This window comes from Stegodyphus dumicola, chromosome X2 (genome assembly GCF_044657685.1).
Source record: "Stegodyphus dumicola isolate Sdum_Otavi_A_Nest chromosome X2, ASM4465768v1".
Classification (NCBI taxonomy): domain Eukaryota; kingdom Metazoa; phylum Arthropoda; class Arachnida; order Araneae; family Eresidae; genus Stegodyphus; species Stegodyphus dumicola.
This window is the reverse complement of record NC_140781.1, coordinates 193,950,824-193,967,106: the sequence shown is the minus strand read 5'-3', so window position 1 is coordinate 193,967,106 and position 16,283 is coordinate 193,950,824. Positions and strand designations below refer to the sequence as shown.

General features: G+C 32.9%; 1 protein-coding gene across 1 annotated transcript in view; it reads left to right on the top strand.

Moving 5' to 3' along the window:
• Stam (signal transducing adaptor molecule) overlaps positions 1-16,283 on the top strand; it is a 46,330-nt gene that overhangs the window by 11,846 nt on the left and 18,201 nt on the right. Inside the window, exons 3-5 of the mRNA XM_035352390.2 lie at positions 9,839-9,934; positions 10,633-10,715; positions 16,119-16,182. Of these exons, the coding sequence (XP_035208281.1) occupies positions 9,839-9,934; positions 10,633-10,715; positions 16,119-16,182 (243 nt within the window). The remainder of the gene's footprint in view (positions 1-9,838; positions 9,935-10,632; positions 10,716-16,118; positions 16,183-16,283) is intronic.

Sequence of the window (16,283 nt, the reverse complement as noted above, 5' to 3'; positions counted from 1 at the left end):
CTTGCATCGTTTACAGAAAAAAAAAAAAAAAAAAAAAAAAAGGAGGGAATTTTAGTTTAGAAAATTAGGAAGTTTCTTTGTTAAAGAACTAATTTTGTTCACTGCAATTGACACGTAGGCCTGCTTTCGCTAAGAAAAGTTTTTCTAATGTGTTATCACTAATATTAGATCTAAATTTAGTCCTCGTTTACGCAACAACATTGAAAATCCTCTCACACTCTGCACTACTATGGGGAACTGTCAAGATGGCCAACACAATTCTAGACAGTTGGCTATATTTTAAAATTCCATCAGCACCTTTCAGTTTTCCAATTAAACTCCACTGGGTGTCAATCCTAGCTGATTTTATAACTTCATTCAAGTTTTCTAATTGTAAACTGCTGTTATGCAGCTGTTGGAATTGTTTCAATTTTTCCTTCCTTTTAGAACTCCTTTCAAGATAATAATAAATATCAACAATGTGTTCATCCACATTTATTGGTAAAGAAGCTGCCCCTTTTTCAGCTGCTAAATTTAAGAGGTGACAGGTGCACCTCATAATCTGCAAATCTGAATTTTCCCTTCTTAAGATGCCTGCAACACCAGTCTTCAAGCCTACCAATACTGGTGCATTATCGGCACCAAGTGCTAAGCAATTATCCAGAGGGCCTGCATTTTCTTTTAAAGTTTAATAATTAGCTGTGATACATTAAAGCCTGTCAAATGTCCTTCTAAAATGGGGACAGAAAGTAAACTGCACTCAATTTCTTAAGAATCTGGATTAAAAAAAGAAACAACAATTGGATACAGTTTTGAATCGGTATTATTGCTTCTATCCGTAGAGAGGCAGAACGGAGCTGTTTTGTGCAACCAATAACTGAAGATTTATTTTTCAAACTCATTTCTTTAACAATTGCACCTGTTTTGGTTCTTGCACTTGAGTATTTCTTAGCAATTTCACTATCGGGAAACATTTTTCTAAATAAAGCTGCAGCGTGATCCGATGCATTCAGTGGCAGGTTGTGCTCCAGTAAAAAGGCAGAGAACAGACATTCTGCATTAATAACTTTTTGGTCCTTTGTTTCCGAAGAAAAATTTAATTTTTCGTTTTTTTAAAAAACAACTCATGTTATCCTTATGTTTTTACAGATGTTGAACTGCGGTGCTTAACCACCAGGGTGCCTGGGCGCCATAGCCCTACCCCTCATCGAATAACATGATAAAAGTTTCGAATTATGAGAAATATAACTGAATGTGCTAAATAATTGTGTTCGCACATGTTTGAGAACATCCGCCCTTCCATATTGCGAATTCGAAAAATCGCAATGACAGGCGGTGCACATCGCAAATTTATTACATTTCCTTGAGGAAATAATGGAAGGAAAGTCAACTGTGTACGATTTTTGAAACGTACACGAGTATTTCATTCTCGCAGACATAACAAAAGATGATAATTTCTAAAACTATTTCCCGAAGGCACGTGCACTCACACAACTCAGCACAAATTGAACGAAATAACTAAAGAACATCCAAATAACAGCTTGCCTTGTCCTCATTGGCTAATATATGCCAGCTGACACGCAGTGGAGTTCGATGCCCATTGGAGAACTGGAGAACGACATTTCTGGGATACGTATAATGCTCTCACTCACAAAGCATAAGTTATATGATTCGTAAGGTTTTGTTTAGATACAATCTAGAGAAAATTCAATTGCTTTCAGACGTCCAAAATCACTTTTGTTCATATAACAAAGTATTAAGCCAAGTTCCATAAAAATCGTGAGAAATTTTAAGAATAAGAAAAAGTCGGGAGAAATATATTGTAAATCGGGTTGGCGGGAGATCGGTCGAAAATCGGGAGTCTCCCGCCTAAATCGGGAGAGTTGGCAACTCTGCCTATGTATGCAAAGAAATTGAGAAGCTTTTTAAAAGTTTGGGCCTTGAATAACCCAAAATCACCACCTGTTACAACTGTTAGCACATTATCATCTATATATAGTATTTTATTGGAAGAAATAGGTTTAGTTCTGTATCCTCTTGTGTATTTAATTCAAACAATAAGTAGGCCCACCAGCGGCCGAGCGATAAAGTTGCTGAACACTGGTAGTTCGGTCTGAGGTTTGAATTCCAGGAATGGGCTGGCTGCATGGGCATTTTCCTGGTTTTCCCCATAGGTAACATGTATATGAGCCAGTTTTCCTTAGAAAGTCCTCCATGAATGCATCTTCCCCTTAGGCAGATAGTCCTCAAGTGCTTTGCCATTAACAAATAAAGCAAACGAAACCAAATCAAGCAGTAAGTAAACATTATATAAAAATTAAAAGAGTATATTGGTGTAAAGAGCTATTAAAAAATTATTCCAAAAAAAAAAAATAAGATATATATTCTATAAGTTCTGTTTAAAGGAAGAATGATTTTTATATTTATTAATTAATACTGAAGAAAAACTATTAAAAATATTTTTGATCTAACTACAATTGAAAGGAACGCCCAGATTTAAAAAAAAATTAAATAATGCTTTTAATCAAATTTTAATTTATTTATTTTTATTTGCAACTATTTCAATTAACTTTTATTTAAGAATAGTGTGCGTAAATATTGTAAATAATATAAATAAAATGTACAAAATATTATAATTAATTTTTTGATTTATAACAACAAATAAGTTTCCAGTTTCAGATTTCCTTAGAATTACATTATGCATTTTTGTGTATTCTCAAAGCAGGTAATAAAAGTAGTTGTGTGTAGCATGTGATATGATGCATAATAATCTAACTCCTCTTTAGAATTCTAATATGTAACTTCAAAAATTGCCATATGATAAATATGTTTCTGCTTGCATTTTTACAAATGTTATTAATTTTTGTGGTGCATATTTTGAATTTTATTAATTTTAATGGTAATGCAGTAAATTTTTGCTTATTGTTATAAGATCAGTTTCGCAATATTTTGCTTAATACCTTTTATAATTCATATTAAGTTTTTTGGTGCCATCGTTGAGGTATTATGAGATAAAAGTATTTCAATGTGTGCGGGAAACAGGAAATTGTATAACCTAAAGATGTCTTTATGGCTTTTAATTTTTTAGAAAGTTATATTTTGTTAAGAATATGGTGAATGCTGATAAAGATAAGTCAGTACTCTGTATCATCCTTCATGGAATAATTTATCACATTTTCCCCCATTAAGTACAGGAAATAATTTTAGAAGTTTTATTATTTTATTCAGAAATCTATCATTTTCTTCATTGTTTTGTCTTGGTAATATACTAGGTGGAGGATTTCTGAATTACCATAATATTTTATTATTAAAATATTATTTAATGTTATATATGAATACAGTTTTGATTGATTTTACTACTATAAAATATGGATGTAAAAAGCCATTGCTTTGAAATTACATCCCTATGCCCGTTGCTGCCATTTAAAGATGTTTATTAATAGTTTATTTTATTCTTTTACTAAGTAATTATAGCAGGTAAAAATAATGCAATATAAAAAATGTCAGCTTCCTTACAAAAATAGTGCTTTTATTAGTTTTGTGGTGATGTTTTATCACCATTACACTCAACCAGAAGGGAACACAAACTAAGAATCACAAAACTTCAGCAAACAGTTACAACCAACTTTATTTAACATTACAAAAAAAAAAAAAAAAAAAAAAAAAAAAAAAAAGAAGGAAGGCAAATCTCGCAAAAGGCTGGATATTTAAACATTAACACAAACGAGCCTACCCAGACATCAGCCACAAACAGGCAAAAAAAATTTAAGAAGTAAGTAGGACGTCTTGGTAAAAAAAATTCGAGTTTTTTCCCTTACGCTTTGATAGCACACTTGCATATTGTGCAGCAAAGATGAATGTTTTCACTCACTGCAATGATGATTTCCGTCATACTACCCCCCCTTCCACGTGCTGGAGGCGCACAAAGGGTCAGAGATACCTTGGGTTAAATTTGACCCTTCTGTTAAAACGAGTAATATACACTGGTGGTGTAGGTTGTCTGACGCAGGTATTTCAACCATCGTTCCTGATGGATTTACTCTAAGAGGAAACTTATGCTGGAGTATCTGAAACTAAAAATGCTGGATTTAGGCAGTCAATCCTAATCACCAATTCCCTTCCCTTAATGATAAGTGCAAAATTTTTACTAAGCCTTTTTTTATTACTTTAAATGGGCCATCATATGGACGAATCATGGTGGTTTTAGTGCATTGTGCCTTACAAACACATGAGTGCATGACTGTGAAGCTGGGTGCATGAAATACTTATTGTTAACATGAGCTGATGAGGATCATTGCTTCACACGATTTCTGTATCAATGAAGTCGAGTCAACAGAATTAAAAATATGGTTGGATAACCAGTGCCTGTTTTAGTGAACGGTGAAATCTCTCTAGTAATTCAATTGCTGAAGGGTGGTATGGGGTAGTCCGAGTTCGATGAATACCAAGAAGACATGCACAACTCAAATTGTCGGCCCTCATCTGTACTCATGGTGATGATAACTCCAAACCTATCAAAGCATTGGGTGAAAAACATTTGAGCAACTGTTTCTGCTGAAATATCTTTCATTGGTGTTGCTTCTGGCAATTGAGAGAATCAGTCAATGGAGGGTAAAAAGATATGAGTATCCTTCTTTCTGAGAATGGGTAGGGGCCTGGCTATTTCCAAATGCACACGCTCAAAACGCTGACTGAGTACAGCGATAGACTTCATTGGACTATGAGTATGACATGTAACTGGACTTTTGGCAGTTCATGCAAGCACAGTCCTTTAACACAGAAGGCCAAACAAAATGAGAAAGAATCAGTCTTTTGGTCAGTCGTATAGCTGGATGAGTAAGTATGTGGAGTGAATTAAATACTGCTCTCTGGAGTTGGCTAGAAGCAAAAGGGCATATCTTGTCACCACTTGCATTTCAATATATATTTAGCCCAGGAGATGGTTCCATCTCTTAGTTTTAGTGAGCTATTTTCAGTGGACAACAGATGACTCATGCCTTGCAGAACATTAGATAGAGAGTATTTCTCTTATCATATGTGCTGTACTTAGTTTCAGCTGGAGTCAGTTTTCGGGAGAAAAAAGCTAGTGGTTGAAGGCCATTATCACGTTGCAAGTGCAAAATGACTCCAATAGCCTCATCTGAGGGGTTGACCATCAATGACAATTGCTGACCAGGGGCATGGGAACCAAGTATCACTGTTGTTTTCATTGTCCAAGGAACGGGGAGTTTATCATTCTTCGTAGAATTTTTTAAAAAAGAATGAGTAGAGTTTGGGTAGTAGCTGCTTTAGACAAAAATCATCAATAAAAATTCCAACATTGCCAAAAACCTCTTTAATGTAGACATTATTACAAGTTTAGGGAAGTTAACAATTGATGCAATTTTTTTCAAGAAGTAAACACTTGAAGAGGTAGTATAAAATTATACTGCTGCCCAACCGGTATAGTGATTAGCGTTACTGACTGCCATGCCGAAGGACCTGGCTTCGAATCCCGGAGAAGGCATTGATGTTTTGTAAATTTATAGGGTTGGTGTGGCATGCCAGCATTCTAAATATGGGGTGAGCCAAAAGTCCTCTCGTGTGGCTTGGTGGAAGGTTAGAGGGGTGGGAGACCCTTGGACCCGTCCTCCCGGGGGTGCTCTCCATCAGAATTGGGGGCAGAACTGAGCTAAATCGCCCTGTCACCTGAATTGTGCACAAGGCTGTTGCCAACGGCATGTGTATTCTAGCACTCCTTGACATGTGGAATTTTGTGGGCTTGGGCTGACTATGTTAGACAATGGAGCATAAGCAACAACAACAACATAAATGATACAGATGACTTCCCAAGAGTACATAAGAAGGATTCAGTTGTAACAATTTTTGCAGTCTAACAAATCAAACAGAGGTAACTCTCATGCTTGTCTTCATTTACTGCAAATCATCAAAGTGAGGAACAGCCAGAAATCTAAGCCAGAAAGTACTTGAATAAATCTTTGAAATGTTTGGCCTGTGTTTTGCAAACCAAATGGGGTTTCAAGGAACTAAAATAATCCAAATAGGGTAATCACAACTGATTTAGACACATCCTCTGGGTTAACAGGGATTTGATGGGCATAGCCAAATCAAGTGTTGAAATAAAAAAAATTTCCCCAAAAAGATAAATCTTTGTATATGCAGTACAGGATACCGGGCTGGAATAGTTACAGCACTCAAGTGGCGATAGTCACTGCAATCGTGCCAGTCGCCGTTAGCCATATGGACCATGTGAAGAGGCCTGACCCAAGCTCTTATTGATGGCCGAATGTTTCCCTGTGACATGAGGTACTCAAACTCTTTTTGTGTCACCTTGAGTAAATTCAGTGACAAATGACGAGGTTTAGAAAACATGGGGAAGTGGCAATACTCAATGCAAGGGTGCCAGTCACCATTAGCCATATGGACCGGACCACGTGAAGAGGGCTGACCCAAGCACCTTTGGACTGTCGAATGATTCCCTGTGACATGAGGTACTCAAAATCCTGTTTTGCTGCGTCAAGTAAATTTGGTAATCAACAACAAGGTTTAGAAAACATGAGGAGGGTGGAACTTTAATCGCAATATAATGGAAAATTGTTGATGTTTGATTATTGTTGGTTACATAAAAAGGAATATTGAGTTCAGGATATTCAGCAAGTAATTTATCAAATTAAAAGTCACCAAGAATGCCTCAATCAAGCAAACCAACTCTTAAACAGTTTGCCACGCAATAACAAACCAGTCCCAGAATCAATAAGGCAATGTCAACAAGTAATCCAGATTTCTTAAAGAAATCATCACCCAAAATTGGCTGATTTACATCCGCAACGAGAAATAACCAAGTAAAGGTGTGATGCAAGTTTAAATCCAAAGGAAGAGTTTTAGTGCCAAACAGGAGAATCTTAGTTCCAGTCATGAGAACAAAACCAATCCTGAGAAGGCTTGGAACAAAGAGAAAACTTTTTTGGCAATACCGACACATCCACCCCAGTATAAATTAAATAGTTTGATTTTTGACAAGGGGTCAGCCAAAATGTATACAGTTCACCTGCCGACCGCCAACTTGGCCAGCAAGCAATTTGACATTTCCCGTTTTACGAAAAGAACGTGGGGACTGACATTTCCTTGCGTGCTCGCCAAAATTAACATGATAGAAACAAAGGTCGTCTGTTTGTTTCTTATAGCGATTAGTGTGTTCATGTGACCTACTGTGCCAGTATAAATGTTGAAAATTGCACTTAGGACTGCAAGAATTACGTCGCAAGACAGAGTTTAACTCACCAACTTGCACTGTCAGTTGTGCTACCTGAAGTTCCATATTTCACTTAAAAGTTTTAGTGAAAGATAATATATCAGTATTGTTCCTTCCTCAAAATTGTATGTCCATCATTCAGCCTATGTGTATCAGAATAGTGTGTTTGAAATGCAAATGTAGCATTTTTAAAATACATGTTAAATATCGTGAACAATGGCAAGACTATTTGAGAATTTTGGAGTATTTTAGCATAAAATCTGCCGTGTGAAGCTTCAAAAATTGTTGGAGGAAGTGTCTCCAGATACTTCTAAAAATGCTTGGCATAATTTATGGCCAGCTACCATTTTTCATGGTGAGGATAAGGAAGATGATAACTGCGAATTTGAAGGTTTTTGGATATCAAAACCAAATTAATTTTCCAATTAATAGAGTTTGTAAAGAAATGTGGAGAAACAGTAATAAATGAAGATGATACAGTACAAAGTCTTTAATGCGGACTCGTCGGGACTTTGGCGATTCCATATTAGGGGTTTTTCTGGATTATAGATCATCAATTTAAATCTGCTAAGATGGCATGCAGAAATTATAAAATTAAAAATATGAAACCGTAATTTATGAAATAAAGAGCATTTACGATATAAAGAGTATCAAAATTTACCAAAAAAAAAAAAACTTAATACAGTCAAAAGTCTTTAATCCGGACTCGTCGGGACTTCGGCGATTCCGGATTATAGTAGATCTGTTTAAATGTGGTAAGATGGCATGCACAAATTATAAAATTAAAATTATGAAACCGTAATTTATGAAATAAAGAACAATTATGAGCTAAAGAGTATCAAAATTTACAAAAAAAAAAAAAAAAAAAAAAAAAAACTTAATATTTATTTGTTTACTTTATTAAACATTTCTTTCAACATGAGCATGTGTAAAGCATACATTACGCATAGCCGAAATTAGAAAATTGCAAGCAGAAAACTATTTGATGTGTATTCGTGATATTTATAATGACGAGGAATTTCATTTAAATCATATCAAAGACAGAGTACATTGAGATGAAATACTACATTTAGTAAAGAATTATAAGCCGAATAAAATATAAACATCTGCCCGGAAGATAAGGATAGTGCTGACCAATCAACTTCCAGTTCATTGCGCGCCACGATGCCCCCCCTCCCGCAGCGCAGCGTGACATTGATAAACAGATTTCGGAATTGTTAGAGAAACAAAGGATACGCCTTTATCCATTTTTTGCAGCAATTCCACTTTTTGTTTGATGGACATCGAAACATGCTTTCGCTTTTTAGATCCTTTGGCAGCTCCAGAATCGGAAATTCTTTTTGGCATAATCGAAAGTTCAAGCTTACTTTTATAAAATTGCTCTAACAGTCTGCAAAAAATAATAAGCCGGATCCAATTCGAAGATTAAGGACCAACACAATCTTCAACATTAACTAAAATAGATAATTAGATAATTTTAGCTTAGCTTATACCATCCGTTATACATTAAATGTGCTTGCGTAAACTTATTATGTGCAATTAGAGGACTTGAATAGTGGACCTTTGTAACTGAACAAGAAATTATGTCTGTCTGTCGAATTAAAGAGAAAGTGTTAGCACAAAAAACGAAGCAACGTATATTGAAAGTGTTTAATAAAGTAAGCAAATATATATTAAGCCTCTTTTTTTTTTTTTTTTTTTTTTTTTTTTTTTTGTAAATTTTGATACCCTTTAAAACATATGTGCTTTATTATTTCAAACAGCATGATTTTATATATTTATTTTTATAATTTCTACATGCCATTTTACTAGATTTAAATTGATGATCTAATATACGGAAAAATCCGGAATCTCTCAAGTTCCCACGAATCTGGATCTCGCACTATCTATATTGAATTTTGAGATGAGCTTTAAAGGCTAAAGAAAAGGTAGAATGTCTAATTTAGGGAAAGGAATAATCAGTATAATCTAGCTTATAATATTTCATGAAGCATAATGCAGCATAATTGTACCCTATTAACATGTAAAATATGACTCTAGTGATTACAGTTATGCATGGGTAGCTTGCTTATTGTGCATTGAGGAAATTAAAAGCACTCAACATGACAGAATTTTTAAACATTTAATGTAAATTTTCATTGGATGCAACTAAAAAAGTGAAAGAAATAACCTTGAGAAATGAATGATTATTTCTTAAAACTTCGATGAACGAAATAAAAGTCCATTTGTTGCCGTTAAACTTTTCTGCCAGATCTTCTATTAAAGATTTGAAGTGTGATTTACTTAAATTTATTAGAGAAGGTATATGGTTGTGAATTAGTGAAAGTATTCTGGTACTATTCAAAAAGCTCTCCTTTCCAAATTACAAGAAAATGATATATCAGAAGTTGTGAGATATAATTTAAATGTACAATAATTTAGCCAAAAATTTATTCTGTTGAACTTGGCACAAAAAATTGCTGTTTTTTATTGTTACTGTGGTGATGAAATATGTAATTAAGTTGTAAACTTATTTTTCTTGTACGTTTGAAATCTGAATTGCTTACAAAGTTTAGTAAAAAAAATCTTTTTTTTTTTTTTTTTTTTTTTTTTTTTTTTTTTATAAAGTTACTTGATGCGTGTGTAAAGAACTGTGGCCGAAGTTTTCACCTTGAAGTTTGTTCCAGAGATTTCGAAGCTGAAATTAAAAAGCTTCTGCATAAAGTAAGATGTATTTCCAGTTTAAATATCTGCTGTTTATGACTAAAACTGAACTGTGAAACCTCTAATATAAAAATGTACAGTACTCCCTTGTTATAATACTGCTTGATATACCATCCTTTCATTTATTACATGTATGCTGAATAAAAGTCCCTGTGCACACATGTAGACCTAGCAACTAAATAACTGTTCGTTAAAACATCATTCTTTATGAAGAATGTGATCTCGAAAATTTTGCCTTCAGGTAAATCAGAATTAACTGTAAACAGTTAGATTTTATGAGAAAAAAATAAAAAAAACCAGGGTTCACTAAAAGTATTAGTTTTTTTTTAATTTTTTTTAAAACTTTTTTTTAAGAGGATGTTTATATAAAAGGAACATGATATGATTTTATTTCATCTATACTTACATACATATGACCAATGTATCATTTTGTTTTGTGCCCTCGATGTTACTCCCTGCATAGTTTGGTGTCTAAAATTTTTAAAAACAATTTCTGTAGTTGGATATTAATATTTATGCATCTGAATTTTTGTTGTTTCTCGAGTTTTTTTTTTTTTTTTTTTTTTTTTTTTTTCAGTATCTAATTTACTTTGACAATACCTTAGGCTTCAGTTTAGTCCCTTCCTTTTATTATAGCAAGGGTATACTGTATTAAATGTAATGTGCTTATTCTATACTAATTTTTTCCTCTTTTCTAGGGTCATCCAAGAGTTATTGAAAAATTGAAGGGTTTGTTAAAAAAGTGGAGTGAGGAAGACTTTAAAAACGATTCTCAGTTAAGGTTTCATGATGAATTTTGAAATACTTCCCTTTTTAAACTTGCTTTGATACTCATAGTTTTAATCAGTATTAAATTGTCAGTTGAAAAGTTTAAAAAATCAGGAATTGGTAGCAAATCAGTCTTCATATTTTCAATGATGAAATACATAAAATGGAGTTCGGGCTGTTTTGATGATTAAGACTTGTGCCAGTGAAGCTAGATGGTTTTTTAATTAAACACTGGTCTTAAAATATAAAAGTAGTGTTTATATGTTCTGTTAAAAATCTCAGCACATCAGGACCAGACAAGAAACGAAATTTCAGCACAGTGAAGTTGTTAAAATGCAGATATCTTCAATATTTTAAAAGGAAAAAATATATATATTTGCAGATATATAATTTCATCTTTGTCATTGAAAAACATCTCTGAGAGACCAGTAATGTGTTAGGCCAGCAGTTTGTATTGCAATCATACCTAGTATTTCTATATATACAATATTTTTTTCCTTGTAATACATTATTGTTTTCCTTGCAAATTTTGAAATTGCGTCATCAGAATAAGTGTTTTTAGTTATGTTATTTTCTGTTGACAAATGACCAGGCTAGAAAATCATGCTTGGCTGATTTTGTACCCAAGGTAATTAATTCTTAATTAATCCGAGTTTCAGAAAACTTCTGTTGTGTGATGATGAACACTAAGTGAGGTTGGGAGCGGAGTCAGGTTCATATTCAGTCACAAATTCTAAGAATCTTCAGAAAGTCCTGAAGATTCTTAGAATAGACTGTTCGGACAAACCAATTTGATACACATTCCATGGTTTTATAACATGTGTCGATTTCCTGTTGAAACCTGTCAATTCACTATAACATTGACCTTTTCAGTTCTTGTCGCAAAGTCAACGACTTGTCTGCAGCCTTCTATTTGGGCATCATTTTCTTCCTGACAGTTGACATTTGGTTTCACATGTGTCCTTTGTAAATTGCAGTGCTTTTTGAAAAAGGCTTTTTTTTTTTTTTTTTTTTTTTTTTTAATTTCAAAAGAACCTTTAGACTTCTCACCTTGATAATACACATCTAAACTGATTTCAAGAATCTGTAAATTTTTACGCATTTTTGTCTTTTTCTAAGATACTATTACATAAGCACAGAAACAAAAAATTCCTTCAGAGTTCAATGTCATGGACAATTTAGCTTCATGGTCATGCATCTGAAAAATGAAAAAAGGTCCATATATATTCGCCCTGTACATTAACTAAATCAATACTTCTAAAACCTATTAATTATAAATATCTGGGCCATTTGTAATAAGTTGATGTTTAGTTTTAAAAACTTTATGAATTATAGTGATTGTCAGAAGCTTCTTCCAAGTTGTAGGAAAATGTTATCACATCCCAATTATTAAAAATATGTCTTTATTTGCAAACAGTCAGCCAGGATCGTATTCAGGGTAGTCTTTAATTATCTGTTTTTAGAAATAAGCTCTTCCCCATTTTGTTTTTTAAAGAAATACAATTGTAGAAGCATCTTTATTTGTAAACCATTCGAAAATCAACATAAAAATGCAGTTTTAGTGACAAACTATTTGTTTCTTTTTCTTAATTCTTCAGTTTTCTTGCCTGTACTGTAACTTTTTATTTTGTTATATATGATGGAAATTGTTTTGCAGAATTTTAACCGACTAAAATGCTGGACCTAAATGAATATGATACTATATTAGATTCTAAAAAATATGTTTCCTTTTTTATAAATAGTTAAAAAGTGCTAATCAAACACCAATATCTGGTAGATTAGGAAGTCATCTTGTAATTAATACCATGAGAGTTTTTGTTCAGGACTGCAAATAATATTAAGAATTTAGAAAAAAGTGCAGAAATATAAGCAAAATGCCATTTACCAGTTGACTGATTGGACTGTTGGTCAACTGACCAGTGACCAAAAGTTCCTCATCGATATCTTTTTTACCACTCTGGACAAAAAATATCAACCTAAAATCACTGTCTCAGGTTATGTGTGACAATACTTTTTGTTCACACGCTATTTTATCAATAAATTTGTTCCTCATGCACAAGTGCAGTGGCTTGTTCATAATCATTAATCTTATTCATGATCATCAATCTGTCATAATTCATTCCTGTAGTACAAAAATGATAGATGCTGTTAAAGTCACCAATTGAAGATTTTTTTATTAATCTAAGTTGCGAAAGGTAACAGCCATTTTAAAAAATGGTGGCACATTAAGAATTGCATAAAACAACAACTAATTAACAAAATTAAAAATGCATCCATAATAAAACGCTTTTTTTCTGCTCTTCTAACCCATGTACATAGCTATCTGTTTTAGCTTCAAAAGACATAAGACAATTGCAGAAACTTGGCATTGTGCATGCTGTTCTTTTCTTATGTAGACAGCTACCTGATTTTTGCTTAAAAACAATAAGAAAATTGCATAAATTGGGCTTTGTATGTGCTGTTGTGTTTCCCTATGTATGCAGCAATCTGTTTTCTCTTTGAAAAAACAGAATTCACTGATTGCGGTATCAGCATACAAACTCGATCAACACAGAGTACAACCATGTGAATTTTGTCTTCTCCACTATTAGGTAAAATTCTATATTTCTGAATAAATGCAACATTTTCAGTGGCTAGCAAACTCCATACTCACTTTTATGGTTCCTTACAAAAAAAAAAAAAAAAAAAAAAAAAAAAAAAAAAAAAATGCACACTCTTCAAACACTAACCAGAAATATTGCTGCCAAATTTGAAAAGCCAGAATTCACACTTGTGCATTGTGTGCACACAAGCACAACTCAGCTGCCTGATAATTGCCTTTTTGTGGCATACGTGCATTGCCTCATAAATACCTTTTGTGATGTTAAGGGTTGCTTATCTTGGCAACATAGTAAGTTGCATAGTGAAATCTTTTTAGGGGTGAGCATGGATATTAAGAAAGCATTAAGAATTCTTAATATGACAAAATTATTGACTACCATATGAGGTGTTTGCATGAATAATTTTTTTAAACCAGAAAGATCATTCCATAAAATACCTATTTAATTACTTGAGGAAAAGAAAAGGGTACTGTACTATGTGGCACCTGAAACATAAAGCTGTAGACTCTTTTTGGCAATTTGGTTCTGTTAAAATCAGTAGTTGCTATCTGATGCAACTTAAAGCCTTCTTATGGGACATGTTGGGTCCTCAATTGTGTATGTCCAGAATATGTTAATTAGATATATACATCATTTTATTGCTTGTCAAACCTGTGCATCATGTAGGTAGTTTAAAAAATGAGACATGACTAAAGGAAAATTCATCTCAGTTTCTAACTATCCACTTGCCTCCTAGGTCCCTAAAATTTAAGGGCTGTTGAAACTGTGGTAAGTGCCCCTTTTGTGAAATATCAGTAAGTTTAGGGATAGTAACGTTTAGGGAAAATTTTGTTACTTGTACGGCTTTCCTGTTATTCAGCTGCCCTTGAAGGATATGTATAAGTGAATGCTTAGGAATATGCCAGCTGTGCCATGCTGAAAATATAGATAATGTTATAAACTGAATTGATTACAGTAGCATATATTAACCCTCTGAGGCGCAGAGGTCACGCCCTGAAACCACCGATTTTCGAATTTTTTTCTCCTCTTCTTTCCGAAATTTTTGAGTGAAAATCAATTGATTACTGATCTTTTACCTCTAAATAACACAAAATGACTGCAGATTCATTCATGTTTTAGGTCTTAGTACTTCAAATCGGATGTCTTTTAAAGTTCATTTGCAATGAGACAAAATAACTTCCTTTTATTAATATAAACAACTTTAAATTTCAAAATTTATTCATCGCACATCATGATTTCTATCATAAACAATAAAAAATAGCAATAATTAAACTGCATATATAAAAAACCCTCTATATGTATAGCATTTGCTTTGTGGTTTCAGGGTACGACCACTGTGCCACTAGGCCATTGTGTCACAATGCTCGGTGGTCGCGCCTAAAAACCACTGCTCTTCACAATGGCGTTTGCTCACTTCTCAAATAGGAATGTTTTTTTTTTTTTACCTGGATATAGATAAGGGGTTTGAAACCATAGAGTTATTTTATTACTAAACAATACATGCACCTGCCCAGTAAAAAGGTCTTTCTTTTCCAGAGACTTTTCTTTGACCTCAACACTTGCTCCTCAAGCTAGTATTGTGATTTTATAAATTATTTCCTGTGGTTTAAATTTAATGTAAATATACTTTGCTATAATTAAAAATATTTTCTGAATATTTTGGGATGAAATACAAATAAGTATGAATGGGAAACAAACGATCCGTACCAAAGCCAAAAAAAAACCAAGCCTCCTCCCCATTAACATAAAAAAACCACAAATTTCATGTGCCAGATCAAAGAAGCTAAATAACTCTGGACATATACCAGTGAAATTTAGATCCAGGCAGTGTGCATTTTGTAGAACAAAGAAGAAACCTCCTAGAAGAGACATGTGCGAAACATGCAATGTGGTTCTATGCATGCACCAAAAAGACAAAACATGCTTTGAACAGCGTCGCAAAAAAAATTTGTTCTTTGAAATTTAAAAAAAAAAAGTCTTTCTTATCCTTATTTTACTGAGTTTTTTTTATCCATTTAGCCAAACGTCCCTGTTATGTAGGTACATATATTTTCACTGCTATAGAAAAATAACATAAATGTTTGTTTAATATTTTCTGACAATTTACTTTGTAAAATAATGTAAAAAAATTATGTATAATGCAATTCTTGCATAAATTTTTTTAATTCATAAATTTCGTCATTTATTGGAAACAAAGCATGGAGAAAGGTTTTTTTTTTTTTTTTTTTTTTTTTTCCTTACTACCTCAGTAAGTTTCAAAGTCCTAGATGTGCGGTGGTTTCACAGTGCAACCACCACCCACAGAACAATGGGCGAGAGTAGATTTTTTAAATTTATATATTATTTGTCTCAAGGATCATAATATTCAATTTCTAGTGTTTTTAGTTTAAAATATTATAAAAATAATATCGCACACATCGAAGGCTTAAAAAGTCTGTTTATTGTTTATTGGGTATAATCATATTTTGTTTTGTTACAAATATTTTTATAATTTTACTAGATTGAAAATTTTTAAGATCAATAAATATGCATTTCTAACTTCATTTAAATGAAGTATAGTAGTACATAATTAGTTCTATTATTTTAAAAAATATAGTTTCCGCTTTCGAAAAATTTTTACATCTATGAAATTCTAAATCTATGAATGCATATGAATTTCACATGGTCTAATTCTCATGAAAATTTAGTTAGGTTGAATCATATTTGTTCTGTAAAAGTTACTTACCATATGTCATTTATGGTTCTATTTTATGTCATTTTCAATTGTTAATTTCTTTTCAGTTATCTTGATAATTTGTTATACTTATGTTGTTTAGCCTCATACCATCACTGTATAATAGTCTGAAGAGTGAGAGAAGTGATTTTTCATCATCTGTTACAGTGAGTATTCATATATTATTTAATAAGCATTAAGTATTTTGAGTAATGCTCTATTTTCATTAATCTTAACAATTTTGTGTAACTATCAAGTCATGATTTTT